This window comes from Columba livia, chromosome 1 (genome assembly GCF_036013475.1).
Source record: "Columba livia isolate bColLiv1 breed racing homer chromosome 1, bColLiv1.pat.W.v2, whole genome shotgun sequence".
NCBI classification, from domain to species: Eukaryota; Metazoa; Chordata; class Aves; order Columbiformes; family Columbidae; genus Columba; species Columba livia.
The window spans coordinates 196,302,821-196,328,494 of NC_088602.1; the positions used below are offsets into that span (position 1 = coordinate 196,302,821).

At 44.6% G+C, this 25,674-nt stretch overlaps 1 protein-coding gene across 1 annotated transcript; it reads left to right on the forward strand.

Moving 5' to 3' along the window:
- The first annotated feature begins 6,139 nt into the window (after positions 1 to 6,139).
- SLC26A3 (solute carrier family 26 member 3) lies at positions 6,140 to 25,222 on the forward strand. The gene is made up of 21 exons (XM_021300306.2): positions 6,140 to 6,343; positions 9,967 to 10,164; positions 10,965 to 11,104; positions 11,215 to 11,325; positions 11,416 to 11,573; positions 12,333 to 12,497; positions 13,202 to 13,354; positions 14,068 to 14,150; positions 15,413 to 15,560; positions 15,692 to 15,805; positions 15,919 to 15,996; positions 16,450 to 16,545; positions 17,826 to 17,932; positions 18,189 to 18,258; positions 18,347 to 18,439; positions 19,806 to 19,901; positions 20,534 to 20,767; positions 22,462 to 22,516; positions 23,017 to 23,162; positions 23,938 to 24,003; positions 24,534 to 25,222. Exons 2-21 carry the CDS (start codon positions 10,034 to 10,036, stop codon positions 24,555 to 24,557), a joined length of 2,268 nt encoding a protein of 755 aa, XP_021155981.2. The 5' UTR covers positions 6,140 to 6,343; positions 9,967 to 10,033; the 3' UTR covers positions 24,558 to 25,222.
- The last annotated feature ends 452 nt before the right edge of the window (positions 25,223 to 25,674 follow it).

Sequence of the window (25,674 nt, forward strand, 5' to 3'; positions counted from 1 at the left end):
CAACTAAAAGTGTGCTCAGCTGAACTTCTAAGAGGAAATTTGGAAGAGTGTCCAGGGCTTGTCTGGGAAATAGGGTACTGGCACTAGTTTGGAAAAGCTGCTTGAAATATTCTGCCAGGCAGCCTTTTGGCCATTTATAATTACTGTTTAGTTTTGGTTTTGCTTTCATGTCAGTTTGATTTTGCTCCTATTTAACGTAAACATTTTGGGCTTAAGAAAGGAAGTTCAGCTGACTGCTCTTGTGGCCTTCAAGAGTCATTATCTTGGCTGACCTCTGGAGAGGCACAAACTGGACCACAGTCATGGCCTGGTGATGGAGTCGTGGAAAAATGGTCCAGCAGTGCTGAGAGGTGGGAAAACAGACACGAGTGTCAGGCCCCATCCAACAGCTCCTGGGCTCCAGTTGACCAGCTTCCACCAAGAGAGGAATAAACTGTTCCTCCTTCTCCCATCTGTTCCTGCTTGCCAGGAGGGAAAGACCTCTAAGGAGATGCAGTGAGGACTCCACAGTTTTCCCCGAGGCTGGCACCACACCACGACGGTATTCACACAACAGCCCTGCACAGTCTCACAGGAAAGGGCTGTGGTGTGAGCTGGCACTACGGCCTCCTAGAGCTGGGATGTACCTACAGAAGGGATATCCACAGTTGCTGTATGCAAGCATGAGGTGGACAGGATGCCCTGCAATGCTTCTCCTTTAGCCTGGGGGAATGTAGGGTGTGTTTAGACTCTCACAGGTCTAGAAACCCTTCGCAAATGGGTGTTCCACAAGCATCTCTTGGAGCAGGTGTCCTTGGAGCCAGTGGGAATGAGCTCAGGGTGGAGAGGCAGGACTGAGCCTCCCACCCCAGCACTGCACAAGCAAGGTTATCTGCGCCTCTGCTTTATTCTCAGATATCTGAACACTCATTGCTCTGTGTGTTAAACATAACTCCATGTGCATGTAGCAGTATCTCTACCGAAGGACAAAGCATGTCGGGCTGTGACGCTGCAGATTTCCTGACTCACGCATCACCAGAAAGAGAAGCTCTGCAGGGCTCTGTGATCACGCATCATTGCTGTGATTTCCAGCCTGGTTGAGTCTCAAATAATGTGTTGCTGTATTCAGCCACAGTGTAAAAATACAGTTAAATGCTGAATCAACAAGTCTAACCTGGCTGGTTGTCTCTGATGTGAGAGCTCTCTTAAGAAATTAATTTGCTTGACAAAATCAAAAGAGAGAGAGGACTTCAAATAAACACAAAGAAACTACTTATGCCTTAAGCAAAATATGGAAAGTTCATAAGAGAGAAAATAACATTAACATTGAGTTAAATATGACACTTTGTCTTGAAGAATTAAGCTTAATTTCTAATGTTGGCAGAGGAAGACAACAAAACTGGCCCTACTGTGAAAGGCAATGTGCAGGCTTTTGTGTTTGTGCTCTTTATGGTGTAATGCCATCATATAAACACCCATCACCCAGGCCAAGATTGCTGGCTTTCAGGGACTCAAGTCCATAATAAAAGGGAATTAAAATACATAAGTGTAATAAAAGAAATGAGAATAAAAAATGAGAGGGGTGTGGATATAGCACCAACCTTTTTATTGGAAATTTTCAGCTCCTCTGCACAATATGTTGCACTGGGTGTTCCTGCTCATTGTGTGCTTTATACAAAGGAGCGATAACCTTCACTGACCCATACCCTGGCAGAGTGTTCTCTCTTCCTCAGTCATCAAGCAAAATTCAGACCCTCTTTTTCTGCAACTCTTGGTAAATCTGAGCAGTCTGGAAAAATCACTGCTGGTGGAACTGACCTTCTCTTCCTGCCCAATGTCACTGCCCTTCCCAATCTTACACTGACTGCGTGACACTTACTTCTTAACTAAACTTACTCATCCTCACCCCCATTTTATGCATCGCCACTGAATTTGACCCAGTATCATGGCTGATTTGATTTGTGCCTCAGGGTACTGGAAAAAGAAACTTGCTGTAAAAAACCCAAGATACTAGAGAGTATAAGAAGCTGGAGGTGAAATGACACAATGTTTCTTTCCGGCATAATGTCCTGAGTCTGTGAGTACTGGTGACGACTCTGCTTTCTATCCATTCAGGACCATCCAGTTTTATTTTTGTTTTTCTTTCTTGGAGGTCCTCAGCAGGGCCATAAATCTTCCTGAGGATGCCATCCACAGGCTGTGGCCGCTGCCCTTCCTCCAAAACAGGAGCGAGGATGTGGCACCTGCCAGTGCTGCATGCCCAAACTGACTACCGCACTTACTGCTGAGCAAAATGCACTTGTTTATGCACTGAGCTTCCCAAGTAGAGCTTAGTGTCATATTTGAAAAGGTTGGAAGAACTTGAATTTACGATGTTTTGCACTAGAAGCATCACAGCAGATGGTGTTGTGAGCAATATTTTAGGCAGAACTGGGCAGCAGGGTGACCAACTGGGCAGCAGAAGACAGGTCATGGCCAGAAAGCTACACATGAGAACAGAAGCCTTATACGTGGTGAAGGAAAACATTGGGAAACACTAGAAATCTTCACAGGCTGATGTTGTTATCTGCATTCTCAAGCAGCTAATCTCCCAGTATCGATACTGGTGTTTATTTAACACTAAAGAAAGACGTGGATCTCTTCACAAAACAAGTAAAACGCATCTCTGGCAGAACTGTTTTCTTCTTTCTCTGTGAAAAATAGCTTCTTTCTGCAGTTGTAAACTGCTCAGACAATTTGTTACTGCTTTATCTCCCTCCAGTCACTTGTTCCTCACTCCCCATCCTGGTCGAGGCAGCAGGTAGCGCACACAAAGCCTTCAGAGCTCAGCTCACCAAGTGGCTCTGAGTGGTTTTCAGCTCCCTTGAAAACAAGAGGAAGCTGAGGGTACTTGAGACTTGTCAAAGGATCAGGCTGTGACTTATTTGCGGCACTGAACTTTCTGCATTTCTGGGGCTGCCTGAGAGACAGAGCAATGAGAAGTTTTCTTTGCCTTCTCCTCTGCTCTGCTTTGGCAGAAAAGGTCATGCCTTCCCAACTGGTTATGGAGTTTTACTGGTGTTTAAGCACCCAATGTAAAGACATCAGGGGTTTGCACAGCTGAACCCACAGTGTGGGACAGTGGCAACCTACCCCCTGTACGACCTTCATAGAGCAAACCTCCTCTGCACCATCAGGAGAAAATGATGTTTTTGAAATTGCTGCTTCAAACAGAAGGGCCAAAATGTTTATTGCCTTTATCGCTCCATGTAGCACCTTATTGCTTCAGCAAATTAGCGTAAATAATCCAAGCGTAGAGCACTTACAGGTGGATGTGATCAAGCCAAAGACAAGACTCTACTGACTTTGTTAAAGCCAAGGTGTCTCCTGCATTTAAACCTAGTCCTAGAAAAGCTGTCCTGTTGTTTTACATTGCAACTTCTCATGACGTATTCTGAATACAAAGAATTAAGAATATATTCAAGACCTCAAAGGGGTTTTAAAATACCACTATGACTGCACCATGCCTGCACTTTGAGCGGGGAGGCCAAAAGCTGTCTGTTTTATGGTTTCATATGTTCTACGTCTTTTAAAATGTTTGTTATTTTAATGGTAAAAGTAATTTCTGTGTCAGTTTTACAAACTGCAGCAAATCTCTTAAGCCTAACAACAGTTACCAAAAACAGGGGGTTGCTGTCACAGAGAAGGTACTCTCAACAGTTTAGGAAGTGACCTGGTATCTTTACTGACTAGGGGAGCTTATAGTCTTAGAAGTGTAACTACAGCTTTCAAAAGCACCTGAGGTCCATAAAGACTCTCAGGGAACTCAGAGCCGTGGGTTAAAACACAAGAAAGACATCCTGATTGGTCTAATAGAGCTCTCACCTAGTGGGAATGGATATTGAGGTCCTGCTTGCTTCGTTTTTTCTTGGTCTAATCATTGACTGAAATATGGGTAAGTCATCTGAGAGCAAAACCTCAGGGTCCTCCTGCCTCTTCTCCTAGACCCATGCCTGTGACTGTCCCTCTGGAGTACACAGGTTGCCCTCCCTCCATGTCATGTCCTTTCTCCAGCTGGAGCAAAACTTTATTCAGGGGCAGGGTGTGTGATTTCCAACCCCCAAAGGCTAAGGTAAGCTCTGGATTCCAGACGGTAGGAGTGCCCTAAGGAGTCAGGCACTCCACAGCCTTGCCTATACCATGGTATCAACAGCGGAAGAGTTTCTAGGTGTTCATGGCAGTGTGACCTATGGAAAGGGTTGTTAAGACAGTTTTCATCAGGAAACTTTGATGCTGTGGTGTCCTCAGCACTGAAGGTTCACTGGTCTCCTGAACACAGAATACCTGAACACAGACATCTGCAGCTGAATTTGCAGCCTGAGGCATCAAAATACTATTTGAGCTATCTCCTTAGGTGGTTTTAGGTATCTTGGGGAAATGTTTACAAAGGCTCACTTTGGCCTCGGGAGGATGATTCCCCTCAGTTCCTCTACAGGCAGTGGAGGGGAGCAGGATCCTGCAGCACAGTCCAACCTGCCTACACCATGTTTGTGCCCCAACACTCAGCTGCACAGATTTTCTGCACCTTTCAAGTGTCTGTAACTGGATGTCACAGCTGTCAGCTCCACCAAATCACAGGTGGCCTTCAGAAATCCCTGCAAATGCTATTTTTAGCAAAGATCTGAGCACTCAGGAATTGCTTCTGGAAGGATAACTTAGGGTTCCTTCAAGGTGCTTTGGAGGAAGGTTCACAGAGGCACACATTCACAGAATCACAGAATCACAGAATGTCAGGGACTGGAAGGGACCTCGAAAGCTCATCCAGTCCAATCCCCCTGCCGGAGCAGGAACACCCAGATGAGGTTACACAGGAAGGTGTCCAGGTGGGTTTTGAATGTCTCCAGAGAAGGAAACTCCACAATCTCCCTGGGCAGCCTGTTCCAGTGCTCTGATACCCTCACTGAGAAGTTTTTTCTCAAATTTAAGTGGAACCTCTTGTGTTTCAGTTTGCACCCATTACCCCTTGTCCTACCGTTGGTTGTCACCAAGAAGAGCCTGGCTCCATCCTCCTGACACTCACCATTTATATATTTGTAAACATTAATAAGGTCACCCCTCAGTCTCCTCCAAGCTTGAGACACAGCTCCCTCAGCCTTTCCTCATAAGGGAGATGTTCCACTCCCTTCATCATCTTTGTTGCCCTGTGCTGGACTCTCTCCAGCAGTTCCCTGTCCTTCTGGAACTGAGGGGCCCAGAACTGGACACAATATTCCAGGTGTGGTCTCACCAGGGCAGAGTAGAGGGGAAGGAGAACCTCTCTGAACATACTAACCACCCCCTTCTAATCCACCCCAGGTACCATTGGCCTTCCTGGCCACAAGGGCACAGTGCTGGCTCATGGTCATCCTGCTGTCCACCAGGACCTCCAGGTCCCTTTCCCCTACGCTGCTCTCTAATAGGTCATTCCCCAACTTATACTGGAACCTGTGGTTGTTCCTGCCCAGATGCAATACTCTACACTTGCCCTTGTTACATTTCATTAATTTTTTCCCCGCCCAACTCTCCAGCCTGTCCAGGTCTCGCTGGATGGCAGCACAGCCTTCTGGCCTGTCAGCCACTCCTTCCAGCTTGGTGTCATTAGCAAACTTGCTGACAGTACACTCTATTCCCTCATCCAAATCATTGACGAATATACTGAATAATACCGGCCCCAGTGCTGACCCTTGAGGCACTCCACTAGATACAGGCCTCCAACTGGACTCCCCCCCATTGACCACAACTCTCTGGCTTCTTTACTTCAGCCAGTTCTCGGTCCACCTCACTACCCGATCATCCAGACCACAGTCCCTCAGTTTAGCTGTAAGGATGATGTGGGAGATCGTGTCAAATTGTTGTCCAGAGCTGGCACACCCAGCAGCCCCATCTCCCCTACCACTGGCTCCTGCTCCTTCAGAAATGAAGTGTGACACAGCCGAGCTCTGGTCACCACTTCCCACCATGCTCAACAGAAACCTGGCAGATGTACAGCACAGGATTGCAACAGACAGTCCTTCTTATTCATCTCTGTTTTCCCATATTAGTCTCTGCAGACCAATCACAAACTGATCGCCAAACAAAGTTAAGCAATATCACAGAGAACTTTAAGAAATTACTCTTATCATCCCTCCTGAGGATAGGCTCAATGGTCAAGGCCACAGTGAAATCTTCCTTTTCTTGTAAAAGTTAACTGAAGTTAGTTATTAAAGTGCTGCCACTATTTAGGGAGGTTCTGAAATGAAGAACAGCACAAGATACCTGCTCTGTCTCCTACAATTTAAAGGATATGTTTCTTTTCCTAAAATCTTGGTGTGGTTTCTTTTGAAGAGCTTCCTGGAAGACACATCAGGTACAATTTTGACTTTTTCAGTCTGGATGTGGAATGTGTGAAGTAATGGTTATAAATGAAATGCTTCTACTCATGTGTTGTGTTTCTTGTAAAATGTAAAAGCTTCCCTTGTGGAATTTGTTTGTATTTTTCAAATGTTTGTGGGATGAAGCATGTGAATATTTAATTATTATTTAATTATTCAGCTGAAGTTACCAGATTTTTGTGTACTACTTGGTCAATATTTAGCATAAATTAACAAAGGGAAAAAAAACATCCCCTCAACAAAGTGACACACGTCAAAATAAGCATTAGTATTAGCAGCAGAGTTGGAGTGTTTTACATGTGGAAGATGGTAATGCTATTAATTGCTGGCCATGACAACACGATCAGAGGCTATGTGGAATAAACCTGAATCAGAATGTTATCTCTGGGGTTTCAGTTCAGATATAGTCTTGGTCAACAGCGAGTAAAAGTTACTACCACTAAATAGCTGTGTGGTGTAAGCTTGGCCTCTGTTTCTGTTTTCCATGTATGGATGGACATACTATAGAAGTCATCTGAAGAACTGTGCTAATTGGTTGTGTCCAACAAGGAGTCCAAGGACTGAATGATGGGAGCATTCTGGAAAAGCAGCGTGGGTTTCTGGAGTACAGACCTCTCTTTTAGGGGATTTGCAGATGATGTTGGCCTCCACTATGCTGGCACTCATCACAATATTCTGTAAAACTCCAAAAATAATTAATGGTGCTGACAGCTGAAAAAAATGTCCCTATGCAAAGGACATCCGTATTTCTAAACATGTATGGGAAGAAAACAAGAGTGAGCAAGAGGAAATCAGTTCCGACTGAAGTCATGGTAGCTGATAGCTGCCGATAGAGGATGTGGAAGAGGGAACTAGATGAGAAGAGCTCAACTAGCAAGTGACTTGCAGCAGTGGTCATCTGGCTGCAAGTGTGGTCTGCAGTGTGCTGTACCATGTGGTCTCATTTACCTGTCAGAAAACACGTTTAAGGCACTTTACACCGCACTTGAGGTGCTCAGGCTGGCTTGGTTAAACTTAACTTAAGTAATACCACATGGCACTATAGTCTTTAGAGCAGACTCACGCTCACATGGTTCAGCTCAATGAGCCCCTCGGGGTGAGGCTCCAGGGCTCCTTCTGCAGCTCTAAGCCACTGACACAAATCAGGAGGAGAGTCAGTAAACTGGGGCTCCTGTCAGGAAGGAAAAAGCACACGCAAAATACTTGCATCTTCAACAAGCCCAGCACTAGCAAACCAGAGTCGATTCAGAGGGTTGTAAAGGGGCACAGTGTATGTTCCCTGAGACTGGGGCATTAAATTTGGCCTGCAGAAAGAGTACAGGCTGGGCAAGGGGCAGGAGTGACAACTGAAGCACTCGGAAAAGCTACAGCAGCTGCAGCACTGGGGAAAATCTGAAATGAAAGAGTAACCCATGCAGTTCTTTTGTTTTTGTGCCTTATGAACATTTCAAAGGTACAAATAGTTCACCTACAATGTAATGAACAAAACGATTCAACAGGACTTTCAGCAATGTTCCTCTTGGCAATGTGAAGTCTGAAAGACCGATAGGCTGATTAGGAAACAGAGCAATCCTAAAAATCTTTGATAGAGTAAACTTCACCCTGCAAATCTAAGTACATGGAGATTTTTCAGAGAAAGAACTAAATTAACCATTTATTTCACTGAAATTTCGTCAGCCTCAGGTTCGGAGCTCTGATCCAGGGACAGTTGTGTACAATTATACAATTGCAGTATGATTTTAACTGACCTTGGATCAGGGTCTTGAATGAGCTTAGATTTTGAGTATTAGTCTGTTAAAATAACTACCCTGCATTTTTTGGAAATGACTACAAATATCATTTTTTAATGTTAAAACACAGAGTAAAAATGTTTAACCCACTGCCAAAATAGTAAATCCTTTGTGGAAAATTAGTGTATTAATAAAAAAACCCACCACATCTAAGAGGTTCATCTGACACTATTTGTACTTCTACCCATCCATGAATCTCTCCAGAACGAACTAGAAAGAAACTAAAACAAAATAACTTGAAATAGGTCAATAATGGGCCCTGAGCTGTAGTAAAGTTTCAGAATGAGATTTACGTTTTAATGTCAAAATTGTCATAGATAAAAAGCTTTCCCTCTCTTAATAACTATGCAAACTTCTTTGTGCCACTTGAAAATCTGTCCTGTGATATCACCATATGTTGAGTTTGAATTAGAAATGCCCAGGAAAGGAGGTAATGTTGGTCAGGCATCTGTTGTGAGACAAACAGCAAGATGCCAAGGAACACCTCGGGGAGAGAAAATGAAGAATTCAGTGCTGGAGCACTGGAACAGGCTCCGCAGGGAGGTGTCACGGCCCCAAGCCTGACAGTGTTCAAGACTGGACAACGCCCTCAGACACACATGGTGTGAACTGTGAGGTTGTCACATGCAGGGACAGGAGTTGGACTCGGTGATCTTTGTGGGCCCCTTCCAACTCAGGACATTTTATGATTCTATGATTCTAAGAAAAATGCTCTATTATCAGTGTCACAAGACTTCTTGCTTCCTGCAATACATCTTTGTCTCTGAGTCAAAAGAAAATAGAACGGGATAGAACAGATTAGTTCCAGTTGAAAGGATCCTGCAATGATCATCTAGTCCAACCGTGGCCACCAGAAGCAAGTTCCATGACTCCTGTCTAGTACTAGTCCTGTATTAAATATTTGATGGTGGCTGCCGCAGAGAGAAATTTTTTTAGCTAGTACATTTATTTAGGTGAAAATAATGTGAGAAGAATGTGAGGCATAGAGAGAAACATAACAGCACATAAAGAGAAACATAACAGTGATGCCATCAATTAATTGCTGCAAAATACCCAGTGGTACAGACTGGAAAGAATCTTGAGTCTTCTCATGTGCAATGCGGACTTTAGGGGTCATTTCTGGAGTGACCGAGGATAGTTTCTCTTCAGCACAAATATGCAAATGTGGGTTGGGACAAGGCAGAAAACAATATTTAGGTCAGACATTGCAACAACTGTTTGTGAGTATGAAACAGAAGAGAAGCTGTCCAGACAACCCATAGAAAGAAATCTTACAAATAACAAGCAGCAAAAACGTATTTTTTCAGTACCAAGCCTAACCTCCTGGTCACACAGACCCAAGCCAAAAGATTCAGCCCAGTCTCCAAGTGCAACAGAGAATGGCTGAGCACAGCCCTGGCTCTGCCTTTCCCCCCATGTCGGTGCATTTCAAGGAGCTCCCAGCCCTCCTGGTGTTGCCACAAAGAGAAACCGCTTGTGATCTGCTTGTTTGTTCTTTAAGAATTTAGTCTCCCTTGAGGGAGGCAGACTTTGTTTGTAGACAGCTGACTTGGAGATAAATTAACTCAAAATCCATCTTGTCCACCTTTTGGCTGCATGTTTAGAAAGAAAAACTTCATGCTCCAGCGAAACACTGCCCTGCAGTGGGAGGAGGAGGGCAGGAGATCACCTTGGCAAAGCCAAGAGGGTGTCTCAACCATCTCTCTTTTGATCTTCAAAGGTGGTAACGCTCAGTTTGGAGTTCACTCATCTATGCTACAAATACCCACCCCACTGTACATAGGATCTAACCACATTCTTCGTTTCAGGTTTTTTACGCAACTAAAGCCAGGGAATACACACAAGTTGCCATCCTCGCCTGGCATTTCAGGAGAAATGGTTGAACCTGTGGGCAACCACTATGTTGTAGCCAGACCTGTGTACTCGGAGAATTTATTCAACGAAGAGCATGAGAAATTGCACAGATACCATAAGACCTTTTGGGATCACCTGAAACTATATTTTCGGTAAGATTTTCTTTTTTTTTTATATGGAGCTAAGAGCAGCCTGAACTGCCATTCTCTGACAGCATGAACCCCATCCTGGCCACTTCCATCTCAGACTCCAACAAAGCAAGCAAAAACTCATTAAACAAACACAATGTCAGATTTTTCTAAAGGATTTTAGCTGCTGTTACCCTTAAGAGTCTTCCTACAGTTGTAGCCCAGGCAGCTTCTCTTTCCCTGGGCACTTGGCAGCACAAACTTTGGGGAGACCTTATTCCAGCCTTTCAGTACTTAAAGGGGGATTATAAGAAAGATGAGACAGACTTTTTAGCAGGGCCTGTTGCAATAGGACAAGGGGTAATGGTTTTAAACTAAAAGTGGGTAGGTTCAGATTATATAGAAGGAAGAAATTTTTTACAATGAGGGTGGTAAAACACTGGCCCAGGTTGCCCAGGGAGGTGGTAGATGCCCCATCCCTGGAGACACTGAAGGTCAGGGTGGATGAGGCTTGGAGCAACACAGTCTGGTTGAAGACGTCCCTGTTCATTGCAGGGGGGTTGGACTAGGTGACCTTTGACAGTCCCAACCCAAACCATTCTACGATTCTATGAAAACTTTGGTTGGAAGAGAACTCTGGAGGCCACCAGGTCCTCCTTGAAGGCCAGCTGGCAGAGTAGGTTGATCAGCACTGTGTCTGGGTGAGATTTTGAACCCTGGCAGCCTGAACCTGAGTCCTTCCCCCTTCATTTCCACTCCAAAGACAGGCTGTGACCCAGCTGAGCTGTTCACCTACAGGCCTCTGTCCTCTTGTGTCTTTGCAGCTGCTCTCCACAAAGGGTCAAAAAAATTGCCTTTGGTTTGTTTCCCATCGCCTCGTGGCTGCCAGCATACCGCTTCAGGGAGTGGATCCTCAGTGACATTGTCTCCGGCATCAACACGGGGCTTGTGGCTGTCCTGCAAGGTACCTCCGTGAAACGCGTGCTCTGGCACCACCAGCTGTGCCAGGCACAATGGGACTGCTGGCTTCACCCTATGACACACGTCACCTTCCCTGGGCCTCTGTCTTCACAGGTCTTGCCTATGCTTTGCTGGTGAACATCCCCCCCGGCTATGGACTCTACGCAGCATTTTTCCCTGTCCTGGTCTATTTTATCTTTGGCACATCCAGACATATCTCAGTGGGTATGTTCAGGCACACCAACCGCCCTCCTCACTGGTAAAGAAGGACATGGTGGCACTTGGGGTCTCTAACAAATGCCTTGTGGTGCTCAGGTCCCTTCCCTGTCCTGAGCCTGATGGTGGGAGGAGCTGTTGTCAGGCTGGTCCCCGATGACATTGCTGGAAACGGCACTTCCACGAATACCTCAGCAATAGATGAAGAGAGAGTGATGGTGGCTGCATCTGTAACCTTCCTTTCTGGGGTTTTCCAGGTTGGTAAACATAGGTGTGTGTGTTCACATGTATCTGCATGTGTGTATATTAACAGATGAATGGGGGATTGGCCTTCCCTTTTGTTATCTGCTGGTGCAGTCACCAAAGTAATTCTCTTCCCCTTCCCACACAACTGACCTTGGCTCACTGATTAGGAGACACCCGTCCCGCTCCAGTGACCAGGCACTGACTCATGCTCTGAAATCCCTGGGTTTGCCCAGAGCTGAGCCTACAGCCCACACAGGTCCACTAACCTACAGCAAAAGCCAATCTGCTGGGTAGGAAAAAGCAGTTGTGAGAGTAACGTGAATGATGCTGTCACAGCAGCGCGAGTAAAAGCTTTATCTCATAATAGTAAAGTATTTGGATTTGCCTTTTAAAAACAAAGCAATTTCTCCTTCCTTCTTAACATAGAATTCCTGCAGTTCACTCCTTCCTAACATATTTATAAGTCTGTGCTTCATGAAACACTGGTACCATGTGAAAATATGGGTACTGAAAACCCTAAGACTAAGGAGGTTTATTTTAGCTATAAAATAAAAATAATAAGTTTTAACTGCTCTAGCGATTTTACTAGTCTTGTGCTCTGTTGCTAAACGAACTTTTATTGCAATTCTGGTGACAGTGTTTTCCTTAATCCCTGGATATGTGGGATTAGGTTAAAATCTTTATTCCCATTAAATACAGTTCTTTTTGTTGCAGCGATTGCTTAAAAGCATGAATAAATCACACTGACGTATGGTCATTTTGCATTTCAGTTGCTTCTGGGAATTTTCCAGTTTGGATTCTTTGTTATTTATCTATCACAATCATTAATCAGTGGTTTCACAACTGCTGCAGCTATCCATGTTGTGGTATCTCAGCTGAAATTCATGCTTCAATTGTCTGTCCCTGGATTTAACGAACCACTTGGCATTGTCTATGTAAGTGCTAAGTGTTCATTATTTGATAATGCTATTGAAACCTGTGATGCATATCTGACTGTATATCACAAGGCAGTAATAACAGAACTGGGCATAAAAACAGCCAAGCAGGATGAAACACAAGAGCAAAACATAAAAGATGTGTTATTAGTATATGACCAATCTTTAAATTTATTAAAAAACACCAAGTTACAACCCGTTGGGCTAATTAGATAATATTTTCTATTGTGTGCTGGCATACTTTAATGAAGCACTCAACTTTGCCTCAAGCATTTAATTATTCATTTTTACTGCACTGATATTGTATATATTTAATTTGGATATGAGTCCATGAGGGCTGTTGGGTGAGAAAGGTGGAAGGAGAAGGGCAGGAAGAAGAAGCAGAGAGGGACACCTGCTCAGTAATTCCATTGCTCTTATTTCCTATTGTACACGTGCCTGTTGCTCTGGCCCTGCCTCTGGGGGAGGACAGGAGGAGAGGGTCAAGAGCCAGCGGGGGGGCTTTTTGTGAGTTCTTTTGTTATTTGGATGATGCACATGCACATTCATCGGGGCTGACAAACCATGTCATGCCCCAGGGAATAAATCCCAACTGCCAAAACCCTCAGAGCAATTCAGATACAGGCCCTTCTGGAAAGGATAGTGCTACTGTGACACAACACTACTATTTCTAAAGCACTACTTTTTTTTTCCTGGTTTTGCAGACTCTGGAGAGTGTTTTCAGCCAAATCACAAAAACAAACATTGCTGACCTGGTCACATCCCTTGTTGTCTTGCTTGTTGTGTTCGTGGTGAAAGAAATGAACGATCGATACAAAGCAAAGTTACCAACCCCCATCCCGATCGAACTCCTGGTGGTAATGGTCACTTCTCGTTGATTTTGCAGTTGCTCCATCACTATGGTGATATAGGAAGCAGCCTTTTAACGCTTTCTTCTCCTGTTCTGTATTAAATGATGGGTTGTCATTTTACTTGTAAGGAAAAATTGACAGCATTCATGAGCTACCACAAGGTGTTTTAGTTCTACTTAGCTGTTCTTAACTGAACTGAGTAAAATGTTATAAAATAGTATTTTCTTTCTTGGACAAAATCGGGTCTGAGACCAGCTGGCTGCAGTCACACAGCTGAAGCCCCTCTGCACCAACCCTGCAAGCAGCCACTGAAGTCTTGGCCATCCATGGCCAAGCACTAAACAGTTTTGCCCTCCAGCAACAGATGGTTTTGCCCCTCCAAGTGGCAGTGGGGTGAGGGAAGCCTCGCGTGAGCAGTGAGCTCCTAAAGCCATGGAAGATGTTGTTATAGATGCAGGTGTTGCTTGCTTTCCCCCAGGGCTAGCACAGTACTTGGTTAGAAAACACCTGGGTGGGATGTTCTCTGTTGCTAGTGAGATATTCTTATATTTTCTCCATGTGATTTGTGAATGTGAACCCTTACCTGTAAGGTCGTTCAGGAATGACAGCTGAACAGCAAAGGGATGTGCAGACTTGGGCCATAATTCTCTCTCTAGTGATGAGACTGGAGGGCATGTGGGAGAATGTGCCTAATTAATGTGGGTTTTATTATCTTTCAGACGGTTTTAGCAGCACTGCTTTCCCATTTTCTTAACTTTGAAGAGAAATTTAATGTAGCTGTTGTTGGAAAGCTAGAGGAAGGGTAAGTAATTTACTTAAAATTCACCAGTGAAGCAAAAGCTCTCTCCATTTTGTCAGTGCTAAATCGGTTCAGCTCTGGTTTTTGTTTAAAATAATCTGCTTCATCTTCTTTCAGCAGGTAAACAAACATTTCGCTCTCAACAATATGAGGACACTTTCGATAGATAAAAGTTACTCACTAGACATGAAGTAACTGCTCGCTTCATTTGCCAAGACAGCTGTTGAGCAGGAGGTTGATATTTGTCCCTTTTACTGAACTACTCACTCCTGAACCCCTCCATCTCCCTCGAAGTACACGCGTGGTTCAGCAGCCACCACAAGCCCTGGGAACCCACCACAACATCACACAGTTCTCCTGCCTGCTCCCCTGCCGCCAGCATCTCCCCAGGCACCATTGTCCTCAGTAGGCCTCAACAGCCGCTTTTCAGGAGTATATCCATACAGAGAGATATATCCATATATAGGGTATATATGGATATATTGAGTGGATATCCAAATGGAGACTATATCCAGCTGTGCCAGAATTATGGCATAAAGTTACATTAAGTTAAAAAGAGGGAGGAAGACTTTTACTAGGACAGCCATTTACCCACTGGGACAGTCTTGATTGCCTCTTGTAGCCCTGGGGTTGTTAGTGAATGAAGCTTGCAGAGGAACAGCTATTTCTGCTCAGGAGTCTCCATTCTTCAGATTTCAGTTCACTGAAAAAAGAAAAGGGGGGAAAAAAAGTAAAAGACCAGAGAGGAATTGTCCCTTGCATCTGCAAAAGCCCCTGATCAAAAGCAGGAAATGTTGCAGCTAAAGCAGCTAGCAGCCTGAGAGACTGGACAGTATTACCTGACTTGGTAAATATTCGTCTAGCTGTCTAAAGTGCTTCAATGAAGCACACAGGGATATTTTTTTTGTTGCAATTAAGTGAAATTGTTCATGTACAAACTGACTGTGCCAGGGGCCCAGCACTGGGTCAGACCTTACACCCATGTATAACTAGAAGGCAGAACTGTGCATGCACCTCAGACAAAATAAGCTGTCACTGGTCCTGGCCAAGTAAATGAAAACCTGCTGAGATACAAATAGAGCTGAGTGTGGATAAACAGAGTCCGTGTTCCGACCAAGGATTCTGCAAAGTTTTACAGGATTCAGAGCCGCAACTCTGTGTCAGATCTCTCCAAAATGCTCAGTATGAGCTGGACCACTGCCTTGCTCGCTTGCTTGACAACTTGTCTCCTCTAGGCATGTCCTTAATGAGTTTTTGTCTTTCAGGTTTCAATCGCCTGTTGCACCTGATGTAGGTGTCCTCCAAAAGTGTATTGGCGACGGTATTTCCATCGCAATTGTTGGGTTTGCAGTAGCCTTCTCTGTAGCTAAAGTGTATTCCATCAAGCACGACTACCCACTAGATGGCAACCAGGTAGGTGAATAACGCAGAAGTCAATACAAGGCATTCGTCAACAGGAAATAAGTATTTTTAGGAATGCTTTGCCTTGTGAATAACTGACATGAACTAGCTTTTAAGAACAACCTCTTTTGTTTTTATTTCAGGAACTAATTGCTTTTGGGCTGGGTAATATAGTTGGTGGATCTTTCAAAGGATTTGCCTCCAGCACAGCTCTGTCGAGATCAGGTGTGCAGGAGAGCACAGGAGGCAAAACACAGGTATAAAAGACAACAAATCATGGAGGTGTTTATTGCAAGAAAGCTCTCTTTTTTCCTAGCTGACCATAATGCCTGTGGGCACTTATTCGTGGTGGAATTGTTCTCTCATGCAGATTGCTGGTGTTATCTCAGCTGTCATTGTCTTGATTGTGATCTTGGCCATTGGATTTCTCCTGGAGCCATTACAGAAGGTATTAGTGAATTTCACCTTGCACTTCCTCCACTTGCCAAAGACTGGGCTGCTCCAGGAATCACTGAAAGTGTTCATAGGCTTTGGTGGAAGCCAAACAGGGTTTTGCAAAGCTTGGTTCTTCTTCCAAGATCATGATAGAGAGGACCACTACATTTGGTCCCTCAAAGGGAATGCAAGTGCCCAAACACAAAACATCACAGCACCAGTTTTTAGGTGTCAAAAGCAAGTGGGATTTGCGGCCTCAGGTCAGGCACCTGCTCTTAACCATGGCTAGGGAGGTTCCAGTGCAATGGACGGGGCATCCTGCCTCGCACTCCAGTGACACAATGCAAGGAGGTGCCTGGTCTTACAGCTGCACTTTGGCCCTATTTATATGATCTTCTAAGCCTTAGTGTTCAACATTTGCTTTGCTTGCTTTAAAATTCAGCATGTATTTTGGTCTTTTTCACAGTCAGTCCTTGCATCTTTGGCTCTTGGCAACTTGAAAGGAATGCTCATGCAGTTCAAGGAAGTAGGCGTGCTGTGGAGAAAGGACAAATACGACTGTGTAAGTTCAGTCCTACAACACTCTGGGAAATAAATCTATGATGAAAATTTGCTTACAGGCTATCTTTATTCTTGCCTTACTTCACTAATGGGAAGTACAATTGTGGCATGCCTTTTTTACTCTTATATCCCTTGCTCATGTTTTCCATTTTGTCCCACCTGCTTTGAGTCAATTCTCTCTCCTAACTTCTTTTTGGCAATGTCAGTTTTCATCCACGTCATCAAAAATCTACTAAAATACAACTCATGTAAAGTCAAATATAGAAAGAAGTTACAGAAAACAACTAAATACTTACACATTCAGGGACACTTTCTCACACTCACATGGCATGTTACAAAATCACAGAATGGTTGGGGTTGGACAGGACCTCTGGAGATCAACTAGTCCAACCCACCTGCTAAAGCAGGTTCACCAGAGCAGATCACACAGGAATGTGTCCAGGTGGGTTTGAATGTCTCCAGAAAAGGAGACTCCACAACCTTTCTGGGCAGCCTGTTCCAGGGCTCTGGCAGCCTCAAAGTAAAGAAGTTTCTCCCCATGTTCAGATGGAACCTCCTGTGCTTCAGTCGGTGCCCGTTGCCCCTCATCCTGTCACTGGGCACCACTGAAAGGAGTCTGGTCCCATCCCCTTGACACCCACCCTTGAGATATTTATAAGCATTGATAAGAACCCCTCTCTGGGAGACCATGGATTGAAAGATTTAGTCCAAATAGTAAAGCTCATGGCTGGAGGGCAGGACTAATACTCAGAAGACTAGGCTCTTGGCTTCCTCGTTGGCCAATTCTTTGTGTTCCCAAATGGTTCCAGGCCTCAGTTCTCCCAGCTTCCAAATAGTTATTTACCATGTGAAAATGCTTTGAGATCTGTGGTGAAAAATGCTCTAGACGTTTGTGCTCATCAGTCAAGTACATTCACAGCACCTGTGTTTGCCTGTTTTGATACCCAGAGCACATTTACAACTCTCAGCTTTCCCAGGATCCTGGTTTACTTGTAACCATGCCTTTCTGCTGGGTTTTTATTGAGCATTTAGTGAACCACCTATAGAAGATCCACACTCCTATTATTCTAAGCCTTTATTGCCTGCAAATTGTTATCCCTAGAAACACTCTGTGGTGCTAGTCAGTGAGTCTGGCCGTTTTACAAGAACAAAAGCTAGGAAACACAAAACCCCTCACCAAAGGCTGGGCAAGCTCTGAGATCTGTTGCTGCTCCCGCCCTGAGCTCATGACCCAGGTCCTTGGCATGTTCGCAACCATTGCAATCCACCTCCTTGTTACAGGTTATATGGGTGGTGACTTTCTTAGCTGCTGTTTTTCTTGGCCTGGATATTGGACTAGCAGCTGCCGTGGCATTCCAGCTGCTGACCGTGGTGATCCGCTCTCAGATGTGAGTACTTGTTTGACACAATAATATACATCAGGGCCTCCTGCTATAAATTAACTCCGCCTGTGCAGAGAAGGCCAACAGCCCCATGCCTTCGTCTGTCCAGAAACCATGTATGGAAAAGTCACTTACAGGCGTGAACCCCTGGATGTGGGTTCCCACTTCAGTCTAGCACCACAGCTGATGTAGCTTTCTCTGATCCTTCCCTTCTGCCAGGTTTCAGTACAGGGTGCAAATAACTGTGTGTGTTTGTTCACAGCCCAAGCTGCACCGTTTTGGCTAATGTTGGGAGAAGTAACGTCTACAGAAACAGGAAGGATTACACTGATGTAAGAAATATCTTGTTTCTTTTTCTATCTACTGCATTTGTGTTTCCATAGCAGATATCATTACTGATACTTTTCCTTCATTGTACAGATCTATGAGCCAGAGGGAGTGAAGATTTTCAGATGTGCATCTCCGATCTTCTTCGCCAACATTGAATTCTTCAGAGAGAAACTCATCACTGCTGTAAGTGTCTGAGGCTGTCATTCTGAACATATGAATCGCATGATACATTAAGGTGAATACAATTTTCCAATAGTTACTATATATGCAGTCAGTCCAAATTTCAAAGACGAGCTTTTAATGAATTATTCAAATATTGTTGCCACTACTGTAATCCCACAAGTATGTACACACCTCTGAGAAAGAGAACAGCTTGACTCATGTAGAACTTCTACTATACCAATGGTCTTTTATAAGAAAGTTGTATAAACATAAATAATATAAATGGAGATTATTTTATTTTATTAGCATTTATATCCTTTGCACCAGTAAATGCTAGTTTACTCATCTTGCCCCAAGGAACATAATCACTATAGTCAGAAGAAAAGCAGAAAGAAATCATGCTATCAAAGAGGTCTTAATATGTTCCATGACAAACTGAGAGAAGGCAGCTGGTCTTTCCACAACCAGCATGGAGACCCAGGACCCCTTGGCCCTCACGACACCAGAAAGGCCAACCAAACCCAAACTGAACCAAATTTGCACCCATAACTTCCCTTTCCTGCTGCTTTTAGGGGAGAATCAATAAGCAATGTCTGCCATGAGCATTGTTCATGAGCAGATTGTTGTTCACATGAGGGACTGAAGAAACAGGAGATCCGGCATGTTTGGGTCTCCATGTGCTTGGCTTTCACCTCAGAAGAGTCTGAAGGCATTTTTTTTTCTAGGAGTGCAAGTGCTCACACCACTCTCTTTACAAATACAGGCATTTCTAACACGTCTCTCCTCCACCGACTAGATAGATGAGGCAGACCACCTGCAGGAATTTCGTATTTTTGCAACCTTTATTGGACTAATTTGCCTGCTGTCTAATTTTGCTAAAACCAGCTAAGAGGTTCAAGAGACATATGCAGTCAGCATGAACGACTTTGGTTTTCTTCTTCAAGAAAACAAAATGATGTGTAGAGGACCCACACTGCAGTCATGTGGTACAGGGCAGAGACAACCTCTGAGCTCTCTGACCTCGGTCCCCTGGGTGGCCACCTTATAACGAAGACAAGAAGGACAAGCTCTGGGCTAGGCAACACTATACCAGCCTGTTGGAGTTACTGGCCTCTGCTACAGCATCGTCACTGCCTTGTTGCTGTCCATGCAACATGTCCTAAAGCTGGCACGGATGGGCCTGCCTGTTTGCAGTCATACCTGTAGACATCTTTCCAACCAAGAAAAAAGGCCCTTGTTTGAATTGGTGAAAAGTGGCAGGCAATATCAGGTGCAAACCATGCTCATCGTGACTATAAAGAAAAGCTGCATGAGATGCTGTGTCCTGCCCCCGGTGTCACTGGGTGTGTGTGGGTTTTTTTAATTATTCAAGGTGTTGTTTCTGCAGGTTGGCTTCAACCCACTGAGAGTCCTGAGGAAACGCAATAAAGCTTTAAGGAAGATCAGAAAGATGCTGAAGAAAGGGGAGCTGCAAGTGACACCCGTAAGTAAGGCAATTGCACCCAGGGGGGCTTAAGCAACCCTCTCCCTGGCTTGAAGTGGCAGAGAACTGCTTCACAGCCTCCTGTCCTAATGAGATATGCTGCTCTCCAAGTTGCCACTTCATGACATAAACATGATTCAAAAATAAGATTTGAAATGGCTCTCACAGTAAGAGACCTAGAGCTTTACCATAGGCAGAGCTTGTATGTGCCCACTGCCCTCAGATGGCAGGATTAGATCCCACAGATGCGATGTTCATACTGTGTTAATGACAGGATAAAGCTGCTTTTCTCTCAGCCCAAATCCCACGTGCTTTTTGTTGACCTTTCCGAAACTACTGAGTGAAAAACGTATCTGACCATTGACTTCAGGGAACAACAAAAAGCCATCACTAGCTGGTTCTGCTGATCATGATTAAAAGATTGATGAGAGGAAAGCCAACATTTCCAATTTCCTCCAACTGCAGGATAGGCATCACTTTTCCTAGTGTAAAGCATAGATGGGTCTTGCTCCATCTCATGGGTACATCTGCTTTGTGCTGCCATCACTTTTGCCCTTGTGTGAGATACACTACTACCCAGGCTGGGTCTTTAAAAGATATATTAATTATGACTTTTTTCTCTGACAACACAGAAAGGCTTGATTTGCACAGCTAACCATACCCACGAGTCAGATGATGAACTGGACAACAACAGGATAGAAGAGCTGGACCAGCCCACCAATGTGGCAGACTTGCCAATTCAGATCAACTGGGGTGCTGACCTCCCCCTCGGCATCACTGTGCCACGGGTCAACATCCACAGCATCATTCTGGATTTCTCATCAGTGTCCTTCCTTGATTTTTCTGCCATGAGAGTCCTCCAAAAGGTAATTCAAATTCACAAGACAGACAGTGATAGTATGAAAGAAAAGCATAGGAACATAGTTATACTTGAAGGATACTCTTGAGGGAAGGGATGGCACCCAGAGGGATTTTGATAGACCTGATGAGTGGGCCCATGTGAACCTTATGAAGTTCAGCAAGACCAAGTGCAAGGTCCTGCACCTGGGTCAGGGCAACCCCCAGCAGCAATACAGGCTGGGGAATTAAGGGATTGAGAGCAGCCCTGTGGAGAAGAGCCTGGAGATAGTGGTTGATGAAAAGGTGGACGTGACCGGGCAATGTGTTTGCAGCCCAAAAGGCAAATCATACTGTGGGCTGCATCAACAGGAGTGTGGCCGGCAGGTCAGGGAGGTGATTCTGCCCCTCTGCTCTGGTGAGACCCCACCTGGAGTCCTGTGTCCAGTTCTGGAGCCCTCAGTACAGGACAGACATGGACCTGTTGGAGAGGGGCCAGAGGAGGGACACCAAGATGATCAGAGGGCTGGAACAGCTCTGCTGTGAGGACAGGATGAGAGAGTTGGGGTTGTTCTGCCTGAAGAAGAGAAAGCTCCAGGGAGATTTTGTTGTGGCCTTTCAGTAGTTAAAGGGGCCTCTAAAAAAGACAAGGACAGATTTTTTACCAGGGCCTGTAGTGACAGGAGAAGGGACAATAATTTTAAACTAAAAGAGGGTAGACTTAGATTAGATACAAGCAAGTTATTTTACAATGAGGGTGGTGGGGCACTGCAACAGGCTGCCCAGAGAAGTTGTGGATGCCCCATCCCTGAAGTGTTCAAGGTCAAGTTGGATGAAGCTTTGAGTAACCTGTTCTGATGGAGGATGTCCCTGCCCAGGGGGTTGGACTAAAGGATCTTTCTTTAAAGGTCCCTTCCAGCCCAAACCGATTCTATCTGTGAGTCTAGCCTTCTTCTTAAAGGCATTTCTATATGAACTGGAAAGACAGTGGCAACCTTTGAGTTTATGTGAAATTTAATGTACATTTTGCATAGAAAAAGTTTGGGAAACAGATTAAGTAATCAATCTAAATTTTATTGGAATTAGAATGTTGGCTGTGGCAACCTTTATTCACCTGGTAATATTTTGGGAAGCTTTACAGAAATGTTTATATGAAATATGGCTTTAAACATCAGGCTGGGATTTGGAACATTAAAGTTTCAGTTCTGCTCCTGCTTTTGCTTCCCTGGATAACCTTGAACAAAACAATAAGAACAACATTTTCAAACAGCAATAGCTAAAGTTACCTAGCTAGATCCACGTAGAGTGTGTAAATTTATTTCCATAGGTACTAAACACCTACCATATACAGTGGGAACTGCAGTTCTGCTTGAATCCCTGGTTCTAAAAATCTTCACAGAAGCTTTTGGCGTCTTAGTTTCATCATGTGTTAAGTAGGTACAATTAAGCCATACGATTTATGAAAAATCATCTTTTTCGCTGTGGGCTAAATGGATTTAATACTGCCCCTTTTCGAAAAGATCAGTCAATCCAGTCTGCTGCCACGTGAAGAGATCATCCTGCTCCAAGGTGCAGCAAAGTCTGAGTTTAGAGCTGTTTGCCATCATTCAAAATAGAATCAAAATCTTGAAGCTGTTTGTACATTTGCTGTGGCTAATCACCATAATAGCTGTTATCAGAAAAAATAGCAGTATCTAAATAGTGCCTGTTTCTGGTTTAACAGACTTTGAAAGAATTTGTCCGGATCAACATCGACATTTACATTGCAGGGGCACATGGTGAGTACCTGTTTTTCCACCAGCATCACCGCAGATGCCTTGTCCCGCTGCCTTGCCTGTCCACCACCAAGCACGGCTCGGGGGGGCTCACCCCTAATTTTACCTTCCAGCCTTTGGTGACCAACAGATGCAGCTGAGCAGAGGCATCATCTTGCCCATGTTGTCCCCAGCAGGCTAGGACCACACACAACAGCTTGTTTTGCCTATGGCCACCACTGTGCTGTACAGCCCTGGGCTGCAAGACACGCTGTCACTCAGCCTGGCTTAGCCATTAAACAAGAAACTGAGCTCAAGTTCCGTTCTGCTCGGCATCAAGCAGGGCAGTACTGATGGGTGTTTATATCCCATTCCCTCCACATCAGCGAAGAGGAACCCACCTGCTCTAATAAATGAAACAGTGCTGTATACCAGAAATTCCTGTGTTCACTCAATGGAGACGCTATTTCTTCATTTTTCAAGGCCCACAGGTCACTTTGTGCTTTGATTTTGTTCCCCCACAGAGGGTTTCCTGGACAAACTGGAGAGATGTGCATTTTTTGATGAGGAGATTAAGCCATCCATGTTCTTCCTCACCATTCATGATGCAGTTTTACACATTTTGCTGAAGAAAGACATAGCCAGCTCCCCCAAATTAAAGCTCACTAAGGTAACACTACGGTTTCCATCTTTCACTACTGTGCTGCCTTATATCACCCACAGGTACCCCAGCATGCTCTGCATAGCTAGCTGTGAGCTCTCTAGCATGTCTCTATTTAAAAAGTTGAGGATTAAAACTCAGCTGGCCTCCAATAAATTTGGAGAATAAAAGTGGCCCCTGATCCAGGTGCCTGGCAAACCTCTAGCAAAAGGAGTGAATAATTCCCACTGGAAACTGGCATGGCCATGGACTTCACTTGAAGCCACCTCCTTGGAAAGAGCAGAGCAGGGATGGAGTCCTGGCCCATCCATGGGCACCCCCTGTGGCCACCCGGCTGGCCGGGACTGCTGCAGACTCTGCAGCAGCTCTCGCAAGGCAGACTTGATGCTGCTTGCACGTGGGCTTCCCAGGCCTGTCCGCCTTCGGAAGGACTGCTGAAGTGCTCCAGATAAATCAGTACAGCCATATGTGGTGTCAGCCTTTCTGGGAGTGTTCTTAAGTCAAGAGCAAGAAAGGATCTCGCTTATGTTAAATCTGTTTAAGAGTATCTACCCCAGAATGCTGCTCACCTGGAAACTGATCCCACCTAGGTGAACTGGCCCAGCTCTTCTGCCCTTCCCTGGCAGGGGTCATAAAGGGCTGACAAGTGAGAGCATCTTTCCTCACAGATCAACTTCCCCAGCACATTTCAGAGATTCAAAAAGCAAGGCCTCCTTCAGAGTGAAAAAGGAAAAAAAAAGAAGCAATCAATTTCCTAACCCACAACTTCTTGTGTTCATTGCAGGAGAAGAGCAACAACGATGACTATATCATCATCACCAGCAATGGGCTGCGCAGCCGGGAGTGCATGGTAAGCCTCCTGTCCCAAGTAGCAGCACTCCAGCCATAGGGAATGCAGCCCCAGAAGCTGCTCATGGGACCTGCAAGGTCAGATAACAAAAGCATCTTCATCCCCGAGCTCTTGTATCAGCCCAGCTGTCAGCATCCAGACAGCTTATTGATGGGATTTGACTTAAGGCAGAGCCTTACAGGACAAGAGGGTGTCCTCATCTGTCCACCACAGTTTCCCCATGATGAGCTCACTAGTAGAATGCCCATGTGGCAGAGATATCAGCATTAGTCCCATTTATCTAAATGTGTGGGGCAGAAGGGGAGTCTGCAGACAGGGATAAGAAAGGGACAAGCACAGCCTTTTGTCACAGACTTGAAGAGAAGGGCCACAATCAACATACGGCAAACCCCTATGGAAAAAATGTCAAACCAGGGGCTTCACACCCAAATGCTTCAGAGGAGCAAACTCTTACACATCACTCACCAGAGGGCACCCACCCTGACTATTCCTTAGGGAGGGTGACATTTATTTCCTTTTATTTCCTACAGATTCCAACAGAAACAAAATTTTAGAATTAATTTTCTAAACATAATATCCTCCAGCAACACAGAGTCACTTTCAGAAGATGAATCCAGACGCAGTGATGAGCGTGAAGACAGAGGATAATTTTAAATACCTTGAACAGGATTTACTACATATGGTTATGTTCCAAGTATTGGAATGGGCTTGTTAGTCTTTTTATGTCTCTGTATATATAGAAATATATTTATGTACATACATGGAGGCTAAAATCACATGGACTTTCTTATTTCCTACTTTGTTGACAGCCTACTCACAGAGTTGAAGAAGCAAGTGTAACCCTATTTGCATACACTTGCACATGTATCTATATTATTCTGACAGTTTGTAGACAACCTGTACAGTTACCAGAGAATATATAAATATTTGAAAACTTGTAACTTATAACACAAATTAATAGTTGGGAGTGATATTTCATCTTCAGCTTGTATATAACTTGTATAAAGTTTACCTTATGGTTTGTAAGATACCTAGTACACGGAGTTATTGAACTTGTTTTCAGCTGGTGCACGCAGTGACCGACATATCTGCTGTAAAACATGAAGATGGTCACAGCATTTTCAGATCCGAACATGATTCATTGACTTGGCTTGGGCTGATATAAAGTGCACAGGAGAGGATACTTTTACAGTGAACTATTAAATGCTGATTTTGTTAACTCTGCATTGCTTGCTGCGTTTGTCAATGTACCACCGAGGAGGCAGCTCACAACCCTGACAGACCGCTGGCCCCAGACTCAGCTCTGCAGGAGCCGGGGGTGCCGAGCTGCTGCGGGAGGCTGAACTGCCCAGGTCTCTCGAATAGATGCGCAAGGGACTCCAACTCAAGAAGAGTCAATGCTGAACCTCTAGTCTGCACAACCCAATTGCACAGCTGCCCAGCTTTCACTTTGCAGTGGAGAAGAGGTTGCTTGTGTAAAGTAGAGAGGCAAAAAATTCAAAATTATTAAGTTATTCAAGGTTTGGGCCCAACGGAGAGACCATTATAAGCTGCAAACCCATATTTTTTGAATTTAAACCCAAGTTTCTATTAAGAAAAAACTATCTTTAGGCACTTCTTTACTGGAAAGAAATGTCACTTAGATCTTCCTATTAGTCATCCCTGTGTTGA

Bases quoted from the DNA above. Each gene is read 5' to 3' on its own strand.
- SLC26A3 (XM_021300306.2), top strand. From the start codon at position 10,034: ATGGTTGAACCTGTGGGCAACCACTATGTTGTAGCCAGACCTGTGTAC. The intron at 13,355-14,067 runs GTAATGGTCACT...ATTATCTTTCAG, and splicing joins TCCCGATCGAACTCCTGGTG to ACGGTTTTAGCAGCACTGCT. The intron at 15,561-15,691 runs GTAGGTGAATAA...TTTTTATTTCAG, and splicing joins ACCCACTAGATGGCAACCAG to GAACTAATTGCTTTTGGGCT.